The sequence below is a fragment of the Phaseolus vulgaris genome, chromosome 8 (genome assembly GCF_051622355.1).
Source record: "Phaseolus vulgaris cultivar YP4 chromosome 8, ASM5162235v1, whole genome shotgun sequence".
Classification (NCBI taxonomy): domain Eukaryota; kingdom Viridiplantae; phylum Streptophyta; class Magnoliopsida; order Fabales; family Fabaceae; genus Phaseolus; species Phaseolus vulgaris.
Genome location: NC_143505.1, coordinates 18,197,933 through 18,217,707, shown reverse-complemented (window position 1 = coordinate 18,217,707; position 19,775 = coordinate 18,197,933). Strand labels below are relative to the sequence as shown.

Sequence of the window (19,775 nt, the reverse complement as noted above, 5' to 3'; positions counted from 1 at the left end):
TGTCTGCTTACTCACTCAAGCAATAATACTTCGTACCTAAGCTCACTGCAAGAAACAATTATAGTAGAGTCCTCGAAAGAGCGACGCAAAGAGCAAGAGAAACGCTACATGGGATTAATGTGGGTTTAGCGTCCCAATAGAAATGAAAGTTAATCTTGTAGTGGTTATGCATTAGAGACAGTTTCCAATGAGACATAAATTTACAAGGTAGTGTTGGCAAAGCCTACATAAAAAAATATATTTTTTAACTATAGCGTAGGTTTGAGGGACACTAAAATGAATATAAAATTAAATAATTATTAAGAAGTAAACTTTAAGTCTAATGCAACCTCATAAAATCGGCTTATAATGTGAGGTTTGCATCCACTTATATACTATGAAATGTTCTAATCTTTAGTCGATGTGGAATCTTCAACACCCCCCCTCACGACGAGGCTACCAACTCGTGCGTGAGACTATATATTATGGGTGGTTCGGTAACGGTCTAATAGCGAGTGGCTTAATAAGCCCAACAAACAATCGCTAGGATAGGCTCGAAATGACTCTGATACCATATTAAAAAGTGAACTTTAAGCCTAACTCAACCTCATAAAATCGACTTACAAGATGAGGTTTGCACCCACTTATATACTATGAAATGTATTAATCTCTAGTCGATGTGGGATCTCCAACAATAATTAAACTTGGTGTCGTCGTTGGGATCACTACGTGAGAAAGCAAATGTGAGTAAATTGTCGCCATTTGAGACACTACCTAGGAAATAACTATGATTAAAATGAACTTAAGGAGAGCGAAATGGCCACGAGGACAAAAACGATAAGTGAAATTAAGGAGAGCGAAATAGCCACGAAGAAGACGTAGGGTTTTTGGGAGGAATTTTGAGATTATGAGTTTGAAAGTGTGAGACAAAAATGAGAAATTGAAAGTGTGAGAAAATGAAAATGTGAGAAAAAAAAATTTTAATGTTTTATTTTTTTCTCATTAAATAACTTAGCGTGGGCTAAGGTGACAATAAACGTCCACATCACCTTAGTGTCACATTGACCTACGCTAAATGTAATAAAATATTAATTTTCATCCACTTTGTGTCCCCATTCTCGACGGAGTATCATTTTGCAACTTATTTTTTTATTGCATCTACTTTGTGTCTCCATTTTATACAATTTTTAACTTGTATCCACTTTGTGTCCCCATTCTAGACTCAATATTATTCTATCACTTAATTTTTTTTCATTGTATCTACTTTGTGTCATCATTCTATACGTTAACTTATTATTATTATTATTATTATTATTATTTTAATATTTTTTTAGTGTGAGTTAAAGGTCTCCATTGTGAACACAATATTTGACATTTACTTTTGTGTCCAACTTGAGTAGAATTCACCCATGCTAGTGACTTCTTTTTTTATATCCCTCACTTTCTCTTGGCAACTAAAATGGATTTTTCTTGTAGTGGTTGATAGTCCTCATTTGAGCATCACTTGAGGATAACTTGACGCTCAAGCAAAATATATAGAAACAACAATCTTCATAGATTTTCAAAACATATTTTCAAGAAATCTACTTCAAGGAAAATATTGTTGTGCGAGCATTTATTGATTCCTTTTATATTTATTTATATTTATATGATGATACAAAAATTCAAATAATTTTAGTATAACATTCTCACAATGGTATTCAAATACATGTTTATATTAAATTGTTTCATTAATAAATTAAATGTCAAAACTGAAAATATAACTTTTTGGAATAGGGTGTCTCAACCAAAAAGAAATAAACAACTCCCAATCGAAATATATATCACATTATTCTCAAATAAAATAGGTCAACAACAAAGAAGAAAGATTATTAAGGTATAACTACGAATTAGACAAAAATAAGACAAGACCCAAGGTACAAATATTAAAAAAATATCAACTAATTAATTTTCACAAATACAAATTTAAAATAATATTTATATAAACAATACTTTTTAAATCAAAATTAAACAATAATATAATTTTTACATTATTAATTAGTATATCTAGATTAAATTCATATAAATTTGGACTGCACGATGCAACTGTTATTTTCCTATGTTTTGTCATTATTTTCCCTATGTAAACGTTGTGAAAGTGAAATTGTTACTATCTTTTTTATAAAGCTTCAATAATTGAGCAATGATTGTGAGAATACTGATGAAAACGACACATTTTTGTGCTAAAAATATTAGTCACTTTTTCTCTCTCATTGTACTAAACGACATTATTAGTGAGAGATGTGACAGAGAAAGGTATGATGTGGAAAATCAGACACTGTAACAAAGAATTTACGGTAATAACATGTTTCTATAAAAACTATTTATTAAATTATAACTAAGTTATATAATGCTAAAAGTTTAAGTTATTATTTATTTTACAACACTGAATTATTTATTTATTCACATTTTTATTCTCGTATATATACAACATATAATTATTTTTTAATGCATTTTTCCAAGAAGATAAGTGATTTAATTATGATAGTAGTAAGAAAAAGTGTAGGCAAACCTTTAAATTATTTATAATCTTGGAATATTTCCTAAAACATTACTCTTGGAAAATGTACACAGTTATATATAGTTGTAAATATGTAATGTACTTAAACATTCACTCATAATAGTATTTTAATAATATAAAGTTATATTATAATTAGATTCATTGTCTTAAAAACACATATTAGGAAATATTACTGATCCAGCGAATATGAAAAGTTCTATTCTTATAAATGGTAAGTAATTCCTCTTTTAATTTTGAAAAATAAGTACTTAGAAAAAGGATAATATTTTAAAAAAATATGACTGTTATGAATATTTTTGTTATATTATGAATTATTTTTTATGATTATTTATTAATATTATTTATAAACTATTTTACAAATTTTATTAATAATAAAAATTATTTCAGACAATTAATTATTTTAGTTTTTAAAATTAATTTATATGTAATGAGATTTTTTAATGATATATGATTATTCTTAATTTAATATTTAATTTTCTTGTCATAGTTATGAACTTATCCAATCTTGAAAACTTAAATTTTTAGCTCTTTATATTAAAAAAATAATTATTTAATTAGGATATTAGATGTTGAAACATTTAGATGCAATAGGTCTCAATGATGTCATTAAAAAAGAAATTATGTATTTGAATAAATTAAGACTAAATTTATGATTTTTCTTTGTCACCACCTTCCTGAAGGGTTAAAATTTGAATATATTCTTATTTTATGGAGAAATTTAAAAGAAAGATAGGACCACCAAGAAACTATAATTCTGCCAAAAGCTCGTTAAGTTTGGATGCATTTATTGTTGCAGTAGGACTTTAAAACTATTAGTGAATATAATTCTACAATGTTTAGAATTACCTTCTATAATTAAAAATTTATAGAAGAAAAAAATAATAATGAAGATATGTTAGAGAAGACATTCTCCACTTTCATGCAACTAATTTGCTCCTATAACAATATCGTAAAAAACGTTTTAAATAATATTTAAATTAATTTTATATATTTTTATGATTGAACAAAATAATTAATTTTAAATGAAAAGTCATTATGCATGTATCATTAGTTTTGCTCCATTCTTATAAGTGAATGTAGATTATCTCATTTTGATCCTCATATAAATATGAACTAGAAGTTTAAAAGATAATTTATCTATAAAGATTAAAAAATCAATGACAAGATCAGTTTGATGACATAAAAATGATAACTAAATAACATATTCCAATTGTTAATGTCTGAATAGACTTATCACTTGGACAATCTAATATAACAAACAAGTCAAGGAACTTAAAAGTAAGAAGATTCAATTAAGGAGTTGAAAGTTTCAAATGATTCATTTGATGAGGTGGAAATTCCAAACGATTCCTTGAACATAAGATATGATTTGGAGAACCTTTAATACCTTAAAATTGTTGAAAATGATGACGTTATTGTTGGATAAAATAAAATAGCATGGATCCAAAATAAAGTCATTGTTGAATAACACAAATAATGGAGAACTACAATGTCCATTGGAGATTGTCAACAAATAAATGTTGACCAAAATGGAAATTGTAATTAAAGTAGAATTTGATTTGTTTATTAAGCAAAAGATTTTTGAACTTGCAAGAAACCTAAGGATGTAAAAACTAATTGGGTATAGATGGGCTTTGTGCAAAAATCAAATGAGAACGGTCAAATTCTTATATATAAAACACGGTTAGTTGTTCAATGTTTTTCACAAAAACTTGGCATTACTTTTAAAGAGACATATTCACTTATATTGGATGCAATTTTGATATTTGATTACTCTAGTTGCAAAGAAATGTTCGAATTTACATTGAATGGATGTTGTCACGACCTAATTATACGACTATCTTGAAAATGACATTGAAATGAAATCTATTGAAGGATTTAATTTATTCAACAATGCAAATTTTGAAAGGATTATTTAATCAAATTGAACAAGTTCCTTTATGGATTAAAGTAATTTGGACGCATTTCTTATAATCACTTCATTGAGCATTTGTCCTTATATTTATGTGAAAATATCAAAAAATCAATTTATCATAATTGTTATTTTTGTAGATGACATAAACATTATTGGAACTCCTATAGAGTTTACAAAGACAATTGATTACTTAAAGAAATAATTTGAGTTGAAAGACATGGAAAGGAATTTATTTATTTGAGATTACAAATTGAGTATTTAAATAAAGGTAATTCCATATATCAAGAGATTTACATAACACAAAGTGTTTAAGCATTCCTACAAAGATGAATTATATCCATTATGCACTTCAATTATTGTAAAGTCTCTAAATGTAGATAAAGATTCCTTTGGACCTTAAAAGAAGGATGAAGAACTTTTTGGTTCCAAAGTATCATATCTTAGTGTTATTGGAGCACAAATGTATCTTGCTTACTATACTCAACCTGATATAACATTTGTTGTAAATTTTTTAACAAGATATAATTTTTCACCTACAATAAGATATTGGATTAGAATAAATCATATGTTTTGTTATCTTAAGGATACTATGAATATAAACTTGTTTTATTCAAATATTTCAAAATCATATTTAATTGGTTATATAAATACAAATTATTTAACAGATTCTCGTAATGATCAATCACTAATACGATATTTATTCACATGTGGTGACATAATTTCATAACGATCTATGAAACAAACAACATTTTCTAATCATGTAAGAATTTTATTATTACATGAGGCAAGTCAAGAATATGTTTAATTGAACATATGTAAGAATATTCTTAGATAAAATGATATCAATATTGTATATGAAGACTAACCATATTGTTCAATTGAAAAAATTATATACTAAAGAGTATACAACTAACCATATTCTTCCAGATTATTTTTAATTAGTGATCTTCATAAGAATGTTATAGAGGGTTTGCTCATGTGAAAATCTAGCAAATTTATTTACAAAATATTTTTCAAAAAAAACCTTTGAGCAACTGGTCACATCATTGGACTTTGTTATCTTAATGATGATAGTTTACAAGTTACGGAAGAATAAATAACACATTTATTGAAGAAAGATATACTCTTTTTTCTTCACTATTTTTTTTATCTGTAGTAAGAATTTAATGAGGCACATTCTTAATGCACGTTGATGAAGGGAACTATTATGAATTATTTTTGTGGTCTTAAGTAAGGCAATTTTTCCCTCTCCTATATCAATTCCAAAATACAAATCTGGTATTGAAAATGACAAAAATGTATTTTTAATGACGAAAATAACCTTATATAAAAGGAGGATGTAAATAAAAACCTTTTATCCAGAAATATTATGGATTTTAATTTCGGAAACACATTTTTAAATTTCAGAAATTTTCATCAGAAATGTATTTTTAATTTTGTATTCTGGATTTTTTTTCCAGAATGTTTTTTTTTTAATTTTATTTATTATTCTGGATTTCCAAATTCAAAATAAGGGTAATTTTAGAAATTTGAAAAATGACAAGGTGCAGGTTAAAATTGCAGGAAGAAATTGCACTTAGATAATTTGTAAAGTTGTAATTTTTGAGTCTTTTGGTAGTTATACTACAATACACCAGGGCCTTAAGGTTTCTTTATCTTTATGTTGTGACGTTCAAAAAGCATTTTGGTGCCTATCCATTTACTAAGATATATTATCTTATAATCTTACGTTCATCCCTGGCACGATTTACATGACATATTATATATATATATATATATAACATCAATTTTATTCTTTGCTAATAAAATATCAAATAACTTCATATTAATATGAAATTTGGTATTTTAGTTGAGTTCTGAGAAATATAATTCAATTAAAAAATATGAAACGATGTAGTTAATGATACATGTTATAGGAGTGTATTTTAATTTCTCGAAGTAAACAAATTAAACTCCAATTACAATAATGATTTCTTAAGTGCAAAAATAAATTACCTTCAATTTTGCTGGAGCTGCTATAATAGTAAATTACACAGCCAAATAAATGTAATATCACACTATGGTGTTGATAAAATTCCACTAGTTTTCACAATCCACATAAAACATGCAGCTGAGTGCAATGTCTCCAAGTACACATTGCTAAGGATTCTAAATGCAAAATTGTATAAATATTTACGTACTAGTATAGTAGAGTCTAGTAGTATACCTTATTACAACATCTACGTACGGAGAAGGCAACTAAGATTAAGGTATGGTAAGGGGTTGGGATTGGCACTATTATATGAAAAAGATAAAAAAAAATTCAGAGACCCCTTTTTGCTTTGAGTAAGGTCTCTATTGATAAAGAATATAGGTGATGTTAGGATCTAAAATGTGGATTTTATTTCCACAGCTTTACATAGTTGTCAAAACTTGCAGAGGCAACCATTCCAGTGACAGAAGACTGAGCCATGCAAGATACTACATTTTCATGTGCAAGGATTGTCATGCTTTTGTTCTCGCTCATGTTCCATAACTCTAAGCACTGCAAGACCACAAGGAAAAAATATATATTAGTAAATTAGCCGCTGATTAACACATTATGATTGAAGACCAATGTTAATTGTCACAGTAAATGAGAAGTGTGGTTACACGTCTAACAAAACTTCTCAAGGTAAACCTTTTCTCTTTTTTTTTTACTTCTAATCATTTGAGACTAAAAAAACATATTTTCAGGATTTAGCTGCCCTGAGAAATGATGTTATAGCTGGTGCATGGAAGACATATGACTCAATTTAAGGAAGTGAAGGGAACGAAACCAGAAGATTTAGTGTTAATGATGTGATTATAAGAGTCAGAGGAAGACAAAGAAAGTTTGGAACTATGAAGACCATAAATAAATGGATTTATTGAATTTCTGGCTTTTGATGGAGCCTAATGATATTTTTGTTATCCATGAGGCCAAACCCAGTGTAGTGGGATGTTTTTCCATGGTCTGATGCATTCAAGTCCAAAAGAATGGTTTTTGAATCCATGTGTTTATTACAAGTTGCAACAGGTAATGAACAAAAGCTTACCGAATATCCTCCAATCACCAACAAAGTTGAATAACTTGGATGAAAAACACAGGAATGAAATTGGCTTCCAGTGGAGGTGATCTCTTGAATGCATTCTCCTGAGTTCAAACTCCAAATCTTTACCATATTAAGACTCACAGATGCCAAGGCTTCACCATTCCCATCCCAGCAAATATAGTTCACTGGTTCAGGATGACCCTACAAAGACTAAATGATTTAATTCAAACTACAAAAATCCATCAAAGATGCAAACTTCCAAATAAGATCGTAATGTTCCATAACAAATCTTCAGTTCCTCCAACAAATTATTGCGTCTCATCTGCTTTCTGATTTTCCAAGTAAATTTTTTTCATCTATACTGTAAAATAGATAATTATAACTGACGACCATAAAAATAGAAAGAGGAGAAGAGAGAAAATAGAACAAACTCCATCAAATAATTAGATATTAGCATATGAAACTTGTATAACATAAGCAACCCTTAATTTATTAAGGATGGGTTTAAAATTCATCCCTTTGTGATTATACAATTTGAATAATCTTTGTTTAAAACAGATTACATTACAATACTACATTATAGATACGCAAGCAAATATGCATATAGATTTTACCTGCAGGGAGTACATTTTTGTGTCAGTTTCAACATCAAAAATTGACACTCCTTTATCAGAAGGTGCTGCTAGGAACTGCCCCAATCTAGGCTGAAACCTCACTTGTGTATTACCTCCCTAAACAATGGTGAGAAAAATATCAGAGACACGTCACAAAATATTCAGAGGAAATGGTAAAATGTGTTTACTCAACAAAAATATTAAGAGCAAATGATATAATGCGTTTACTCAACAAAAATATTCAGAGGAAATGATATAATGCATTTACTCAACAAACCTTAGTTACACGGGAGCAGTTGGGCGAATTAATATTCCAATACCGAATTTCATTTTCTCCATCACAGAAACAGAAAAGTTCAGTCTTCTTAGGATGGAAATCAAGAGACATTATAGCTGAAGAGTGCCCACTATATTCTTGTACACAACGGGTAGGCTGTGCATTGAAAGAAAGAAAGAAAATAGTTAATTGCAGCTAGTAGAATATAAATTGCAAACGCAAGGAACAAGGCCTGAAGCAGCTAGAATATAGTTACAAGTTTTAAAAATCCTATGTATGAGCTACACATAATTTATAGTAAAACAGGAAAAAGTCCATTACATTGGTTGTGTCCCATAACCGCACAGATTTATCCATTGAGGCAGTTGCCAACTGAAGTGAATTTGGTCTAAAACGGACATCTGTAATAACTGCTTTGTGTTCTGCAGGACTGTTCTCTGTCTGTAAAGTGTCCATGCTCCAGAAGACAACCTAATGAATACATCCCCACATAAAAGAAACATAGAATGAATATTTTGCTCACAGCAGTTGTTTGGAAATTAGCCAAATAGTAGAGACCAATCAGCATAATCCTATTATCTATATAATAGAAAAAGATAATTCACAAGAAAAAAAATTATAATATTCACCACCAAATGTTCCTTGAATGAGGCACACGCACACTATCATTATTATTCAAGTGAATTTACCTTCATGTCATCTCCAGCACTGGCAAGCCACTTTCCATCAGAAGAAAAGTGACAACAAGTAACCTTGCTGTTCCTTGATCTAATGCTACCAAATTCTGCAAAGGTGAAACCTGAAATGAAAAATGAAGTTAGTGATACTTTCCAGTAATACTTAGATAGAGAAGAGAGCCATATATAAAGATTACCTTTTGAAGACTCTTTCTGTTGCTCGGCCGGGCTTTGTTTCACTGCTCCATAGAGATTTCCACCATCTCCACCATCATTTGATAGAAAGGATTCTACATTATCATCTAAGGCATCAACATCTCCAAATCGTTCCATGTCCTCCTGGTTTATGAAACGATAGTGTCCAGAGCTCAAAAAAGTCAAGCTTATTAACTCAGTATCGCAAAACGTGGACACTCGTATTCTCATCAAGATTAATGGTTATTGTGACAGTATATAAACAGTGTTCTAGTTAGTTTCGGTTCTGTGCAACTGATAACAACAAAATAACAACTAATGACAGCTATTAATATATTAGAATCTGATTGGAAGTTATGATCCAGTTAATTCTGCAATAACTTGATGTATCTTAGTCTACTAATAGATTCTACTTCTTTTACTCATGTGATTGACTAATAACAAAACATCATGCAGATTTTCCTTTCTCTCTCTCTCTCTCTGAACTGTTTTTATATTCTACTTGTTTGCTGCAATCTCAATAGCTAGCTAAATAGAAGTTTTCAACGTATTACTACTGAAATAAACAAATGTAATGATAGGTCAGAGAGCTGCAAGTACAAAGTAAAAACATATGCCATACAGGTCAACAATCAAGATAAGCACAACAAATGTGAAAAGAATACATAATTTATATGATCACACAAACACATAAATAAACTAAAATTATTGACAAAACTTACCAGTAAATTTGACGATGATGCAAGGCCTCCTGTTGCCTCTGTACCATACATCAGCATGCTCTTTTGCACATTGTTAACATGCTGCATGTTGTTTGCTGTATTTAATCCATCACCAGGTGTATGAGTTGATGGTGGTGAATTAGGTGAAGGAACAGCAGTGTTACCAGTACCAGTGCTATTGGCAGCTCCAGAATGTTGTTTTCTTTTTCTGTTATTCTGATGTCAAAGCAGAAACACTATGTTAATTAGCTTTAAAATTGAGACAAATTTTGGGTGGGACAGTTGGTCAAATTCCACATAAGAAAAAAGTAAGACATTAAGCACAACCTGCTGCAGTTGATGTTGCTGTAATTGTTCCTGCTGTTGAGATAATGAATGTTGTGACTGAGCCATCTTCATCTGCCACATCCATTAAAGATAAAACCAAAAGGGAATATTAAAATTGATCTTCAATTGTGTACTCAGTTTCCATTTGTATTATACAAGGCAAATACAATATAAAACATTGATTATGTTGGAAAGAGTTATAGTGAAGTCATTAGGAATGATGTATCAATCTAAAGATTGGAATCATAAGAAATATTTTAATTTTTTATTATGGCTTTTAAGAATAAGATGTACTAATTCCTCTATTTGTTTATGTCTAGTGGGATAAGGCTATGTTTTTGCATGTATAGAACTATCAACTACCAAGGAAGCTTCCACTCAAGCAATTCTTAGAACTTCAGTTTAATTTTTGCAAGTCTATTCTTAAAAGTTTTCCACAAGTGCTGCACATTGAATTGAAAAATATTATACATGTTAACCAAATATTGATGTTTTAAATTCTAATTGACATTTTAAATTTTTTTAAAAAGCTAGTCCAACCTTAGGTGAATCAGACTGCATTTGGGAGCAAATAGATCCATCATTTCTGCTAGACTGACCATCCTTTGCACTTAAGCTACCTCGAGGAAGACCAGAAAGCCTACGAGGATCCATGTCACCATAACTAGAATTTCCAAGGTTATTCTGTGTCAAGACATGTTGCTGTTGTGATGACATAACAAATTGGTTCGGGGTTGTCAAATTGGGCTTTGGAACTTGTACACCCAAATTAGGCCTTAGTTGATCAATTCCCTGTAAAGGAAATAATTGGTCTATAATTCCACTCTCAAGGAGTTCAACAGATAAAGAGAAACAGCATTTATGAAGATACCATTCAACTTACAGATGCTAGAGGCCAACCCTTCAATGGAAGACCTGTAACTCCTTGATTTAATCCTGAAAGATAATTTAATAAACAAAATCATAACAGTCAATAGAAAGATTCCACCATGTCTATATTCTGCACTGTATATGGAAGACAAATTTAAGTAGCAGTATCTAACAAGGCCATGAGGAATATCTCTGCAAGGGATTAATATTGAAACTACAAATAAAACCCACACTACCTATGCATGGTTGAATCCATTGCAAGGTTAAAAAGCTTACATTTCCAATGAAGAATTTCTTTCATCACTAAAGAAGATAATTGGGTATCATAATTTTAAACTTGAGAAAAACGATTATTAAGGAAAACAACAGGAAAGAAAAGTATCTTTCATTTTTCACCACTGAAAACATGTCACATGATGCAGCAGCACCGTGGCCTTCTAAACCACAGCAATGCATAGAAGAAAAAGAGAGTGATGATGAAGACAGAGAAAGGACTGGAACACAGAAAGTTAATTATGAAGACGGAAAGTTAATATTATTCATACATAGTCATTAAGGTAGAAATTTGATGTAACAACATGAAGGTGGCACGTTGGTAATACCTGCATTGCCTAGCCCTGATTTTGATTGTAAAATTGCTTGCCGATAAACTGATGTATCCATAGGCACACTCTTTGGAGGGGCACCTAAATTAACTTCGGCTTTGATGTCCTGTAAATTTAATTTATCAAGGTACTTGTCACAGGTAGAAGTGAAAATAGTAGAAAAAGCACGAGAAATGGCTAACTTAGAATATGGTTGAAGTAGTTACAGTGTTCAAAGGAGTTCGCCCAGGAATTTGCTGCAATGCAGTTGACATATTCCCTGAATTTCCATGAACCAATTGGCTGAGGCAGCAAAAAGAATCCAAAACATTAGCAGCCCAATCCAAGTTGTTAAGATCCAGTTTTAAAAGTAGCACTCTAACCCACAGTAACCAAAAACTTAAGTAAATTTATTTACCTTTGATGACTAGCTGCTGATTTGAGTAAGACCATCCTATTAGCATCCATAAGAGTTGGAGATGCCTCTGAATCCATTGGTTGGGGGTGTTTCATTCGATCTTCATACATTTTCATTGCCAACACACTTGCTGGTTGCTGCCCCAACATTCCTTCCGTGTTCATAGCATTTATGGAACTACCAAGGGCAGGATGATTAGGATCTCTTCGCTGTAACTGTGCATTGCGTTGCTGCATTAGTTGCATTTGCTGCATTTGAAGTTGTTGTTCTTTAGCTTTTGTTTGCTGTGTCTACCAACATGCAAATATATATTCAGTTTGCTAACAATAATAACTAAGGAACAGAAAAAACATAGATTCAACATGATAAGACCACCTCAATGTAAGCCGCAGCAGCCTCAGAATGTTTCTCATTTGTCCTTGAGATGAAGATGTCCCAAAAGACAGACCACCACTCGTAAAGAAATCCTCCAGGTGCATCAATAGCTGTCAAGGACCAAACAATACAACTCAAACATACACTCCATTGTTCCACTGCCTTCAACATATATACTATCATTAACTAACAATAATGTCCCCTGTGTTTGAACAACAACGTTTAAACAAAGCCGAGATTTTCCAAGGTAAGAGAAAGGAAAAAGCACAAGCTCAAAGGATAAGTTGATCTACGAGAGAAACCAATTCTCTACTGTTCTCGACAAGGAGGAAGAAAAAAAATGAGAAAGAAAGAAATAGGAAAGGTGTAAATAAAAGGGGAATAGAGTAGAAAAAGCCCTTGTTTGGATCGATAGAAATAAAAACAAAAAGTGAAAAATTTTCTCCCTAACTTTTTAGATAAGTGAAAAGAAATGTATAAATGATATAAAAAACTAAACAAATTAAAAAATTCTTTAAATGAATGTAAGTAAAATACACTATCAATATATAATTTTTGTACACTATCAACTCATCTTAGATTGTAATATTATTGAAAATCATTGTCTATTATGATAATTACCTTCTTGTTCTTTACCAATCCTCCCCAGGATACAACCCTGGTAAGATTACTATTGGCCACAGCATTTTCCTTCCATGTATAGAACACAATTCTTCAATGTTATCAAATTGATATTTGAATCAAGAATTGCAAAACAATTTTTTGAATCACAATTCATGATTTTGTATCGAATTGTATGATACGAAATTACATAGATTAATTCATGTATAATAAGATACAAAGTAATTTAAGATTTATCTTGTGATACATATAAGTAGAGATAACAAAACGTACCAAATCATAGGATTCTATTAAATATGCAATTCATACCCAAAACTCAAATTTGGACCATTGGATAACCTGGAACAACCCCACAGTAATTAATCTAAGTCCCAGTGACTATGATAACTACTTTAAAATTCATACTTAAGATGATATCTTACTAGATGATAGTATAAATTTTTGTACCGTATATCAAAAGTAAACTCTTAATAATATTATCTTTTTCTTGATATAAAATTATTTTATATGTTAATGTTATAAACGTTATTAAATTTTTCAAACATTTAAAAGCAAAAAGAAAAATAATTCACTGCCCCTTCTTCCTTCCCATTTCGCAGTAGTTATTGGAGAAATTCTTCTTGATGTGGCCCCACTCCAAAATTTCTCTTTGCCCTGTATTTACAAATCCAATATATTTCCTTTTCCCCTAGTTTCCCACAAACAAACACACCGTACATGTTTAACAAAGAAACCCAACCCCTAAAGCAATGAAATATAGACTAATAATAAACTATCCACCCAAAAACAAGACAAACATTTTGACCCAATTCATACAATGACCATGGTGGTAAGGCAAAACATTAACATTGTAAAAAATAATCAGCAATCTTACCTACTGGATCCGTGGCAACTTTTCCTTCTGCGACAAAAGCTTTCGCAGTGGCATGTAATTTTCTTTTCATTAAATAATCATAAATATAAACATCAAGCCTGCAGAATAACATAAGAAAAAAATAGGGAAGCAAATAAACAAACAAGTCAGGATCAAAGCATAAAATGGAGAAATAATAATAATTATAATTATAATTAAACAAAAACAGGGCAAGAATAAAGCAAGAGACAACATACATTTTATCAGCTTCCCAATTACTCTGATTCTGAGCCATAGTAGGCTTCATCAGGACAAACCCAATTCCAAGAGACTAGAGATCTTCTCTGTAAAGAAGGAAAAATTAATTTAGGGAACCTTAAATATAAAAATAACTCATAATACAAGCAATCACGCTCCATTCATTTTTTCCTTGTTCAATTCAACCTTCTAAATGCCACCGTGAATTGAACTCTCAATTGTTGACAATTTTTATTTCCTTTCCTTCTAATTCCCTCTTATTCTCAAAAACGGCACAGACCAAAGAAAAGTCCGCAGTCAAATTCAACTCTCCCAATTGAACCAGAAAGAGATAAAAGGAGCATACCAGTCTCTCGGATCAAAGCTTAAACCACCGCCCCAGAAGTTATCCACGACACAAAAACCTGTCCCGAGCAAGGAAAATTCAGAATTGAGCGAAAATAAAAGGCATGACGCAATTCAATTCAAGGGTGACCCATAAAAAAACACGTATTTTTATTAATTTATTTCACGTTCTTGCAACCTTGAGACGGTGTTGGACTGAAACAAGAGTGATCAGAACCTCTTACAGGAACGCGCGCAGAGGATAAGCTTGTGTGAGCCCAGAAAATCTTGGATTTTTGTGGAGAATAAACGCAGAAAAAAAAAGGAAAAAAGAGAAAAGAGAAAAGCGTGGAACTTGTTTGAGTGTGAGTGAAGTGCAACAACCACGCTTGAGTTTCGCACAAGTGGAGTGAGCATCGATGAAGAGATGAGAGATATTTATTAGAAGGTGGAAAGTTAGGTTATTTTTTAAATATTTGTACTACATACACAACAAATGTAAATTTATCATTTACATCTCTATCTATCTATAGTACTTTTTTATTTTATCATTTATATATTAAAAATTAAATAACTCTTACACATTTATATATAAAAAATTATTATTTACACATTTATATTATTACTATAAATTTATAGTTCATTTAATAAATATACATATATATTAGAAAATAAATAAATAAAATGACTACAGTTACTTATGTATTGTAACACGACAAAAATACATCTAATTATTACAATACAAATCCTACATGTTTATATACAAGTTTAGAGTTTTTCAAAACATTCATAATATATGATTAGGACTTCAAAATTTCAAATATTTATAATATAAGGTTCAAAACAATACTCTAAAGCCTTTCAAGCTCTCCTGCACCTGTATGATCATCATCTACTCGTGTACATAGTACCGTTATCGCAATTCAAACACAACAAGAAAAGTAAGGGTAAGTTAGTTCATTCAATCAAAAGAGTAAACCAAATTACATGGATCAATTTCTCAATCACAATCATTGGATTTCATTTCAATCCTAGTACTTTGATTTCATTTCAATTACACAGACTACACATGAAGTCATGTCTTCCGGAAGATTCATTAAGTATGTCCCTACCAGAGACTAACACCTAATCCATACATCAAGGATCAAGGTAAGTTCAAACATCGAATATTGAATGTCTACAGCAGGATCCGGTTGCATGAACTCCCTCATTAACTTCTCACCACCTGATTTCTTAGTTTATATGACTTAGATTATCAGTGAAACTAGAGGATCTCTGTTAAGCATAGACTTTTCATACTTAATGTCATCAAACAACAACTCGTATATTATCCCAAATGTATGACATCAATTTCATACAATTCTCATCATTCATATATAATACATATCATTCAATCACATAACATTTAAAAATTCATACCATTCAAGAACTTTTCCAACATAAAAAACAATATTTAACTTTCAAACTATTAAAATATAATATGTATACATATTCACACAACATAAAATCAATTTTATCAAATAACATGCCTGCAAGAGAAGTTAAAACTTGGGACCACGTCCCTTCCACATTCAGATCTTCTAGCTTAGGGTACTATTAAAAATTAAAGTTAGCTTCCCTTGCCTGAAATTTCTTATTCTGATGGAAATTCTACATCAAACAGGGGAATCACTCCAAAATTTAGGAACCTAAAGCAAGTTATCCAAACATTGCCAAATTTTAGTATGAGCTTAATCAAGTTCAAAGATACATTTTTCTCAACTGACCCCACTAAGATTGATGACTAGGTCATAGAGAAAAACAAATAATAAGGGATCTTTATAGTAAAAATAAACTTACTCTGTTTGAAAATCTGATCGGGTAGAAATGTACCCTAACTCCTCAGCTACAACATGGTGTGATCAGATTTTGGAATAGATGAGTTATGGGGGAGAAATTGAAGAGAGAAGGGAGAGAAGAGAAATTGGGAAAGAGAGAAAGAAAGTTACGTAAAGGAGGGGGATTTTGCTCGGCTTCTTTTCTTCTACTTTTTGTTTACGTTGTTACATTATCCCCACCTTCAAAAAATTTGTCCTCGAAAATTAGCTTACCAAGAAATATTAGGATATGATTATCTTATCTTCTCTTTTATTTTTCAAGTTGAATCACATCATATGGCATTTCACAATACTTTAACTATATCGATATTTCTACCATGAAGTTACCTTACTTGAGAACCTAAAATTTTAACTAACTTTACTTTAATAAAGAGATTTTTTATTTAACTAAATTAGACTTTAGAATATATATACACGAAGGACATAATGAATGTTGGTTAACGGAAGAGATAAATAATTTTATAGGCAGTAGAACCTATTCTCTTGAGAATCTAGTAAGAACCTATGAACTTTGGAGTCATCTTCTTAGATATGATTGCTCTCCTTACACCAAGGAATGACGTAACTCTCATAAAATCATGATTATCCATAGACAAATCTAAAGGTCTTCTTTATTTATCAGCTTCAAATTTTTTCCTGATTGAAGATGTCTTTAATCATCATAGTTCTCAAAATTTGGCTCACAGTTGCTAATAACTGAAGCGATAAAAAAGAATTGCTTGACTAGCTTCCTCTTGGTGAAGATAAATGAAGGCTTCGATATCTTACTATAGACCTCTGCTTAGAACTAAGAGTAAGATCTACCACCATCTCACTCCATCCAATACCATGTGTTAAAAGATTCATTCCCAACTTTATGAAAAGGTAAGAATAACCCAAACAAACACAAATTTCCTTAACATTAGTTACAGTACCCAATATCATCTTTTCACCACTTTTGTCAAACTGAGACCTCCTATCTCACCCAATTATTGGCATTACCTCAAGCATACCATTCTCTTCCATGAATAGAACATGCATAGTCTTCATTTAACCATCCCATATTACTCATAAAGTCATTTTTCTTCATTGTATGTGACAAGTAGGTGACAAAACTCATGGGAATATTTTTCTTTAACTCTCATCCCATTTATGTCAAAACTATATTAACATACCTCCAAGTCATTATTTGTTTGGTGTTTGTTTTTTTTTTTTTTTTGACAAGATAAATGAGTAGCTACATACTTGGCTATATTTTCCTTCATACCATGTCACCAAATAAACTTCCTTAAATCTTGATACCCTTGTGTCATACTTAGATGTAAACTGAGTTTGCTTTCATGACTCTTAAATAACCCATCTAATTCAATTTATCATTCTCTAGCACACATATTTTGTTTCTAAATTTCAAGATACCATTCACCTCCCATAGAAAAATCTTTATTTTTCATAATTTAGTAATTTTAGAATATTCTTCAAATTGAATTTCACCAATTTCCGTATTCCCACTTTTTTTTCTAGAAATTCATTAGTTATGACAAATGTACTACAACTTTCAAATTTAAACGGTTGAAACTTCCACTCAACTCCAACCATATAATTATGTCTCCTCGTGACTTTAACCATCTGCAACAATATTTCCTTTCCCAGGATAGTAATTCCACTAAAATTAATAATCTTTCAAAACTCTCTCCATCTTCTCCAAAAGGAATTATGCATCATTCATTACTCGGTCTATCGCAATCCAGATTCAATTATGTACTTTCATTGTTTGTGAAAAAGTAGCCACACATAAGAAAACAACTTTATTTCTACCTAGTCACGTCCAATTTTGTAACATTATCCCAGGTCTTTGATACCCCACTTCAGTCTTTTATAGGTCAGACAAACAAGGACCTATGGAGCCACTTCTTCTTTATGTTGAACCATAAAAAACCTTCTTCAAATATTATCTTAGTTATGCGTGATGCATATTAAATCATTTTTATAACTTTATACAAGACTATGTTCTCTAACTTCTTGTTTGCAAATACAAACAACTTATCCTAAACCTCATAATTCCCCTTTTACCTCCATAATGAAATTCTCAATTCATGTAGTTCTTAAAACTCCATTAATTTGAGTCTTTAACCATTACAATTGACACTTGAAATGTCTCCTTGCTCGTGACGGTTTCAACAAAATTTTCCTTCCCTGGATGGTACACAAACTTGAAATCTTACTCCCTTAATAACTTCACCAATATCTTTTGTCTCGTGTCTAGTCTTTTCTAATCAAACAAGTACTTGAGATTCTTACAATATTGAATGTAACTAATCAACTTCCTGTAATAATAAATTAAATCCATATAACTTTTCGTTTCCATGCTAGCCTTGCGACAACATCGTTACTCACTCTTACCGATCATATTTGGATCTATAGGTTGTCTTATACACATATTCTTTTTTTACTTAAAGTTATGGATACCCAAATCTCATGTCTACTTGGAAAATATTGATGTTTCATGCAACTTGATCCATCATACCATCATCCCTCAACAATCTCGTTTATCTTTCAAAACTTCACACATAATCTAGATTCTTCATCCTTTTTCTTCACCAACAATATTGATCTTCCTAATGGTATCATACTCGATCCTACAATCTATTTTCTCCAATTTAATTTTTCAAATTTACTACTCAGATGAAGACATTTTATAATGTGTCATTAACGCCAACCCTGCTCAAGCACCAGACCAAAGAAAATTTCAATTTTATCTTTGAAGACAACCTTGGGACTTACTACGGAAAACTGTGAATAAAGTTACACTCTGTCGAAGTACTACTTGTCTAACCAGTATTATTTATCTATATTTGAAGTCATATTATGAAACAAGTTACTCTAATTCGTGATCCGTTCCATACCCGTTTTGCAACTACTCATTCCATGTTATTCCAATTTGGAGATGTCACATTTCTATTCATCACAATTAAAAAGAAAGTGATCGACATAGAGTCAATTAATCTCGAAAGATTATATATAGGTCCTCCAAAGACAAACATCTCAAACTCACTTAGAATTTGAGTTCATCGGTAATAACAACCACCTACAGTGTATATGTAAAAAAAAATACTACACTAAAACAAATGTTGGTGTAAAACTATTAGCTGAAAATACCGCTTTAAAACTTGCAACCAAACACTTAAACTGATTAAATTTATTTTCCTAAAATAAACATGTATTCAATATCAACTTCAAATAATATAGAAATAACCAACGTAAAACATATACAAAAAAGTATACTCTACTTTTAGAATT

At 30.8% G+C, this 19,775-nt stretch overlaps 1 protein-coding gene across 4 annotated transcripts; it reads right to left on the bottom strand.

Moving 5' to 3' along the window:
• Positions 1-6,495: 6,495 nt before the first annotated feature.
• On the bottom strand, positions 6,496-15,072 carry LOC137823483 (transcriptional corepressor LEUNIG_HOMOLOG). Of its 4 annotated transcripts, none has more exons than XM_068628647.2 (19): positions 14,822-15,072; positions 14,645-14,702; positions 14,298-14,384; positions 14,062-14,159; positions 12,567-12,676; positions 12,192-12,481; positions 12,001-12,076; positions 11,792-11,900; positions 11,203-11,255; positions 10,860-11,111; positions 10,320-10,391; positions 9,993-10,208; positions 9,273-9,414; positions 9,088-9,197; positions 8,720-8,869; positions 8,399-8,554; positions 8,122-8,238; positions 7,511-7,708; positions 6,496-6,978 (listed from the first exon to the last, which is right to left on the bottom strand). In XM_068628647.2, the coding sequence occupies exons 3-19, from the start codon at positions 14,345-14,347 to the stop codon at positions 6,835-6,837; spliced, it is 2,343 nt and encodes a 780-aa protein (XP_068484748.2). In that variant the 5' UTR covers positions 14,348-14,384; positions 14,645-14,702; positions 14,822-15,072; the 3' UTR covers positions 6,496-6,834. The 4 variants fall into 4 exon arrangements, with proteins under 4 accessions (XP_068484748.2, XP_090149605.1, XP_068484747.2 ...); XM_090293479.1 differs by having other exon boundaries at positions 11,191-11,255; positions 14,822-15,038; XM_068628646.2 differs by having other exon boundaries at positions 12,192-12,475; positions 14,822-15,037.
• Between the last annotated feature and the right edge of the window lie 4,703 nt (positions 15,073-19,775).

Bases quoted from the DNA above. Each gene is read 5' to 3' on its own strand.
- LOC137823483 (XM_068628647.2), bottom strand. From the start codon at position 14,347: ATGAAGCCTACTATGGCTCAGAATCAGAGTAATTGGGAAGCTGATAAA. The intron at 12,482-12,566 runs GTGGTCTTATCA...GCATGTTGGTAG, and splicing joins CTGCTGCGGCTTACATTGAG to ACACAGCAAACAAAAGCTAA. The intron at 9,415-9,992 runs GTAAGTTTTGTC...TTCATAAACCAG, and splicing joins CATCATCGTCAAATTTACTG to GAGGACATGGAACGATTTGG.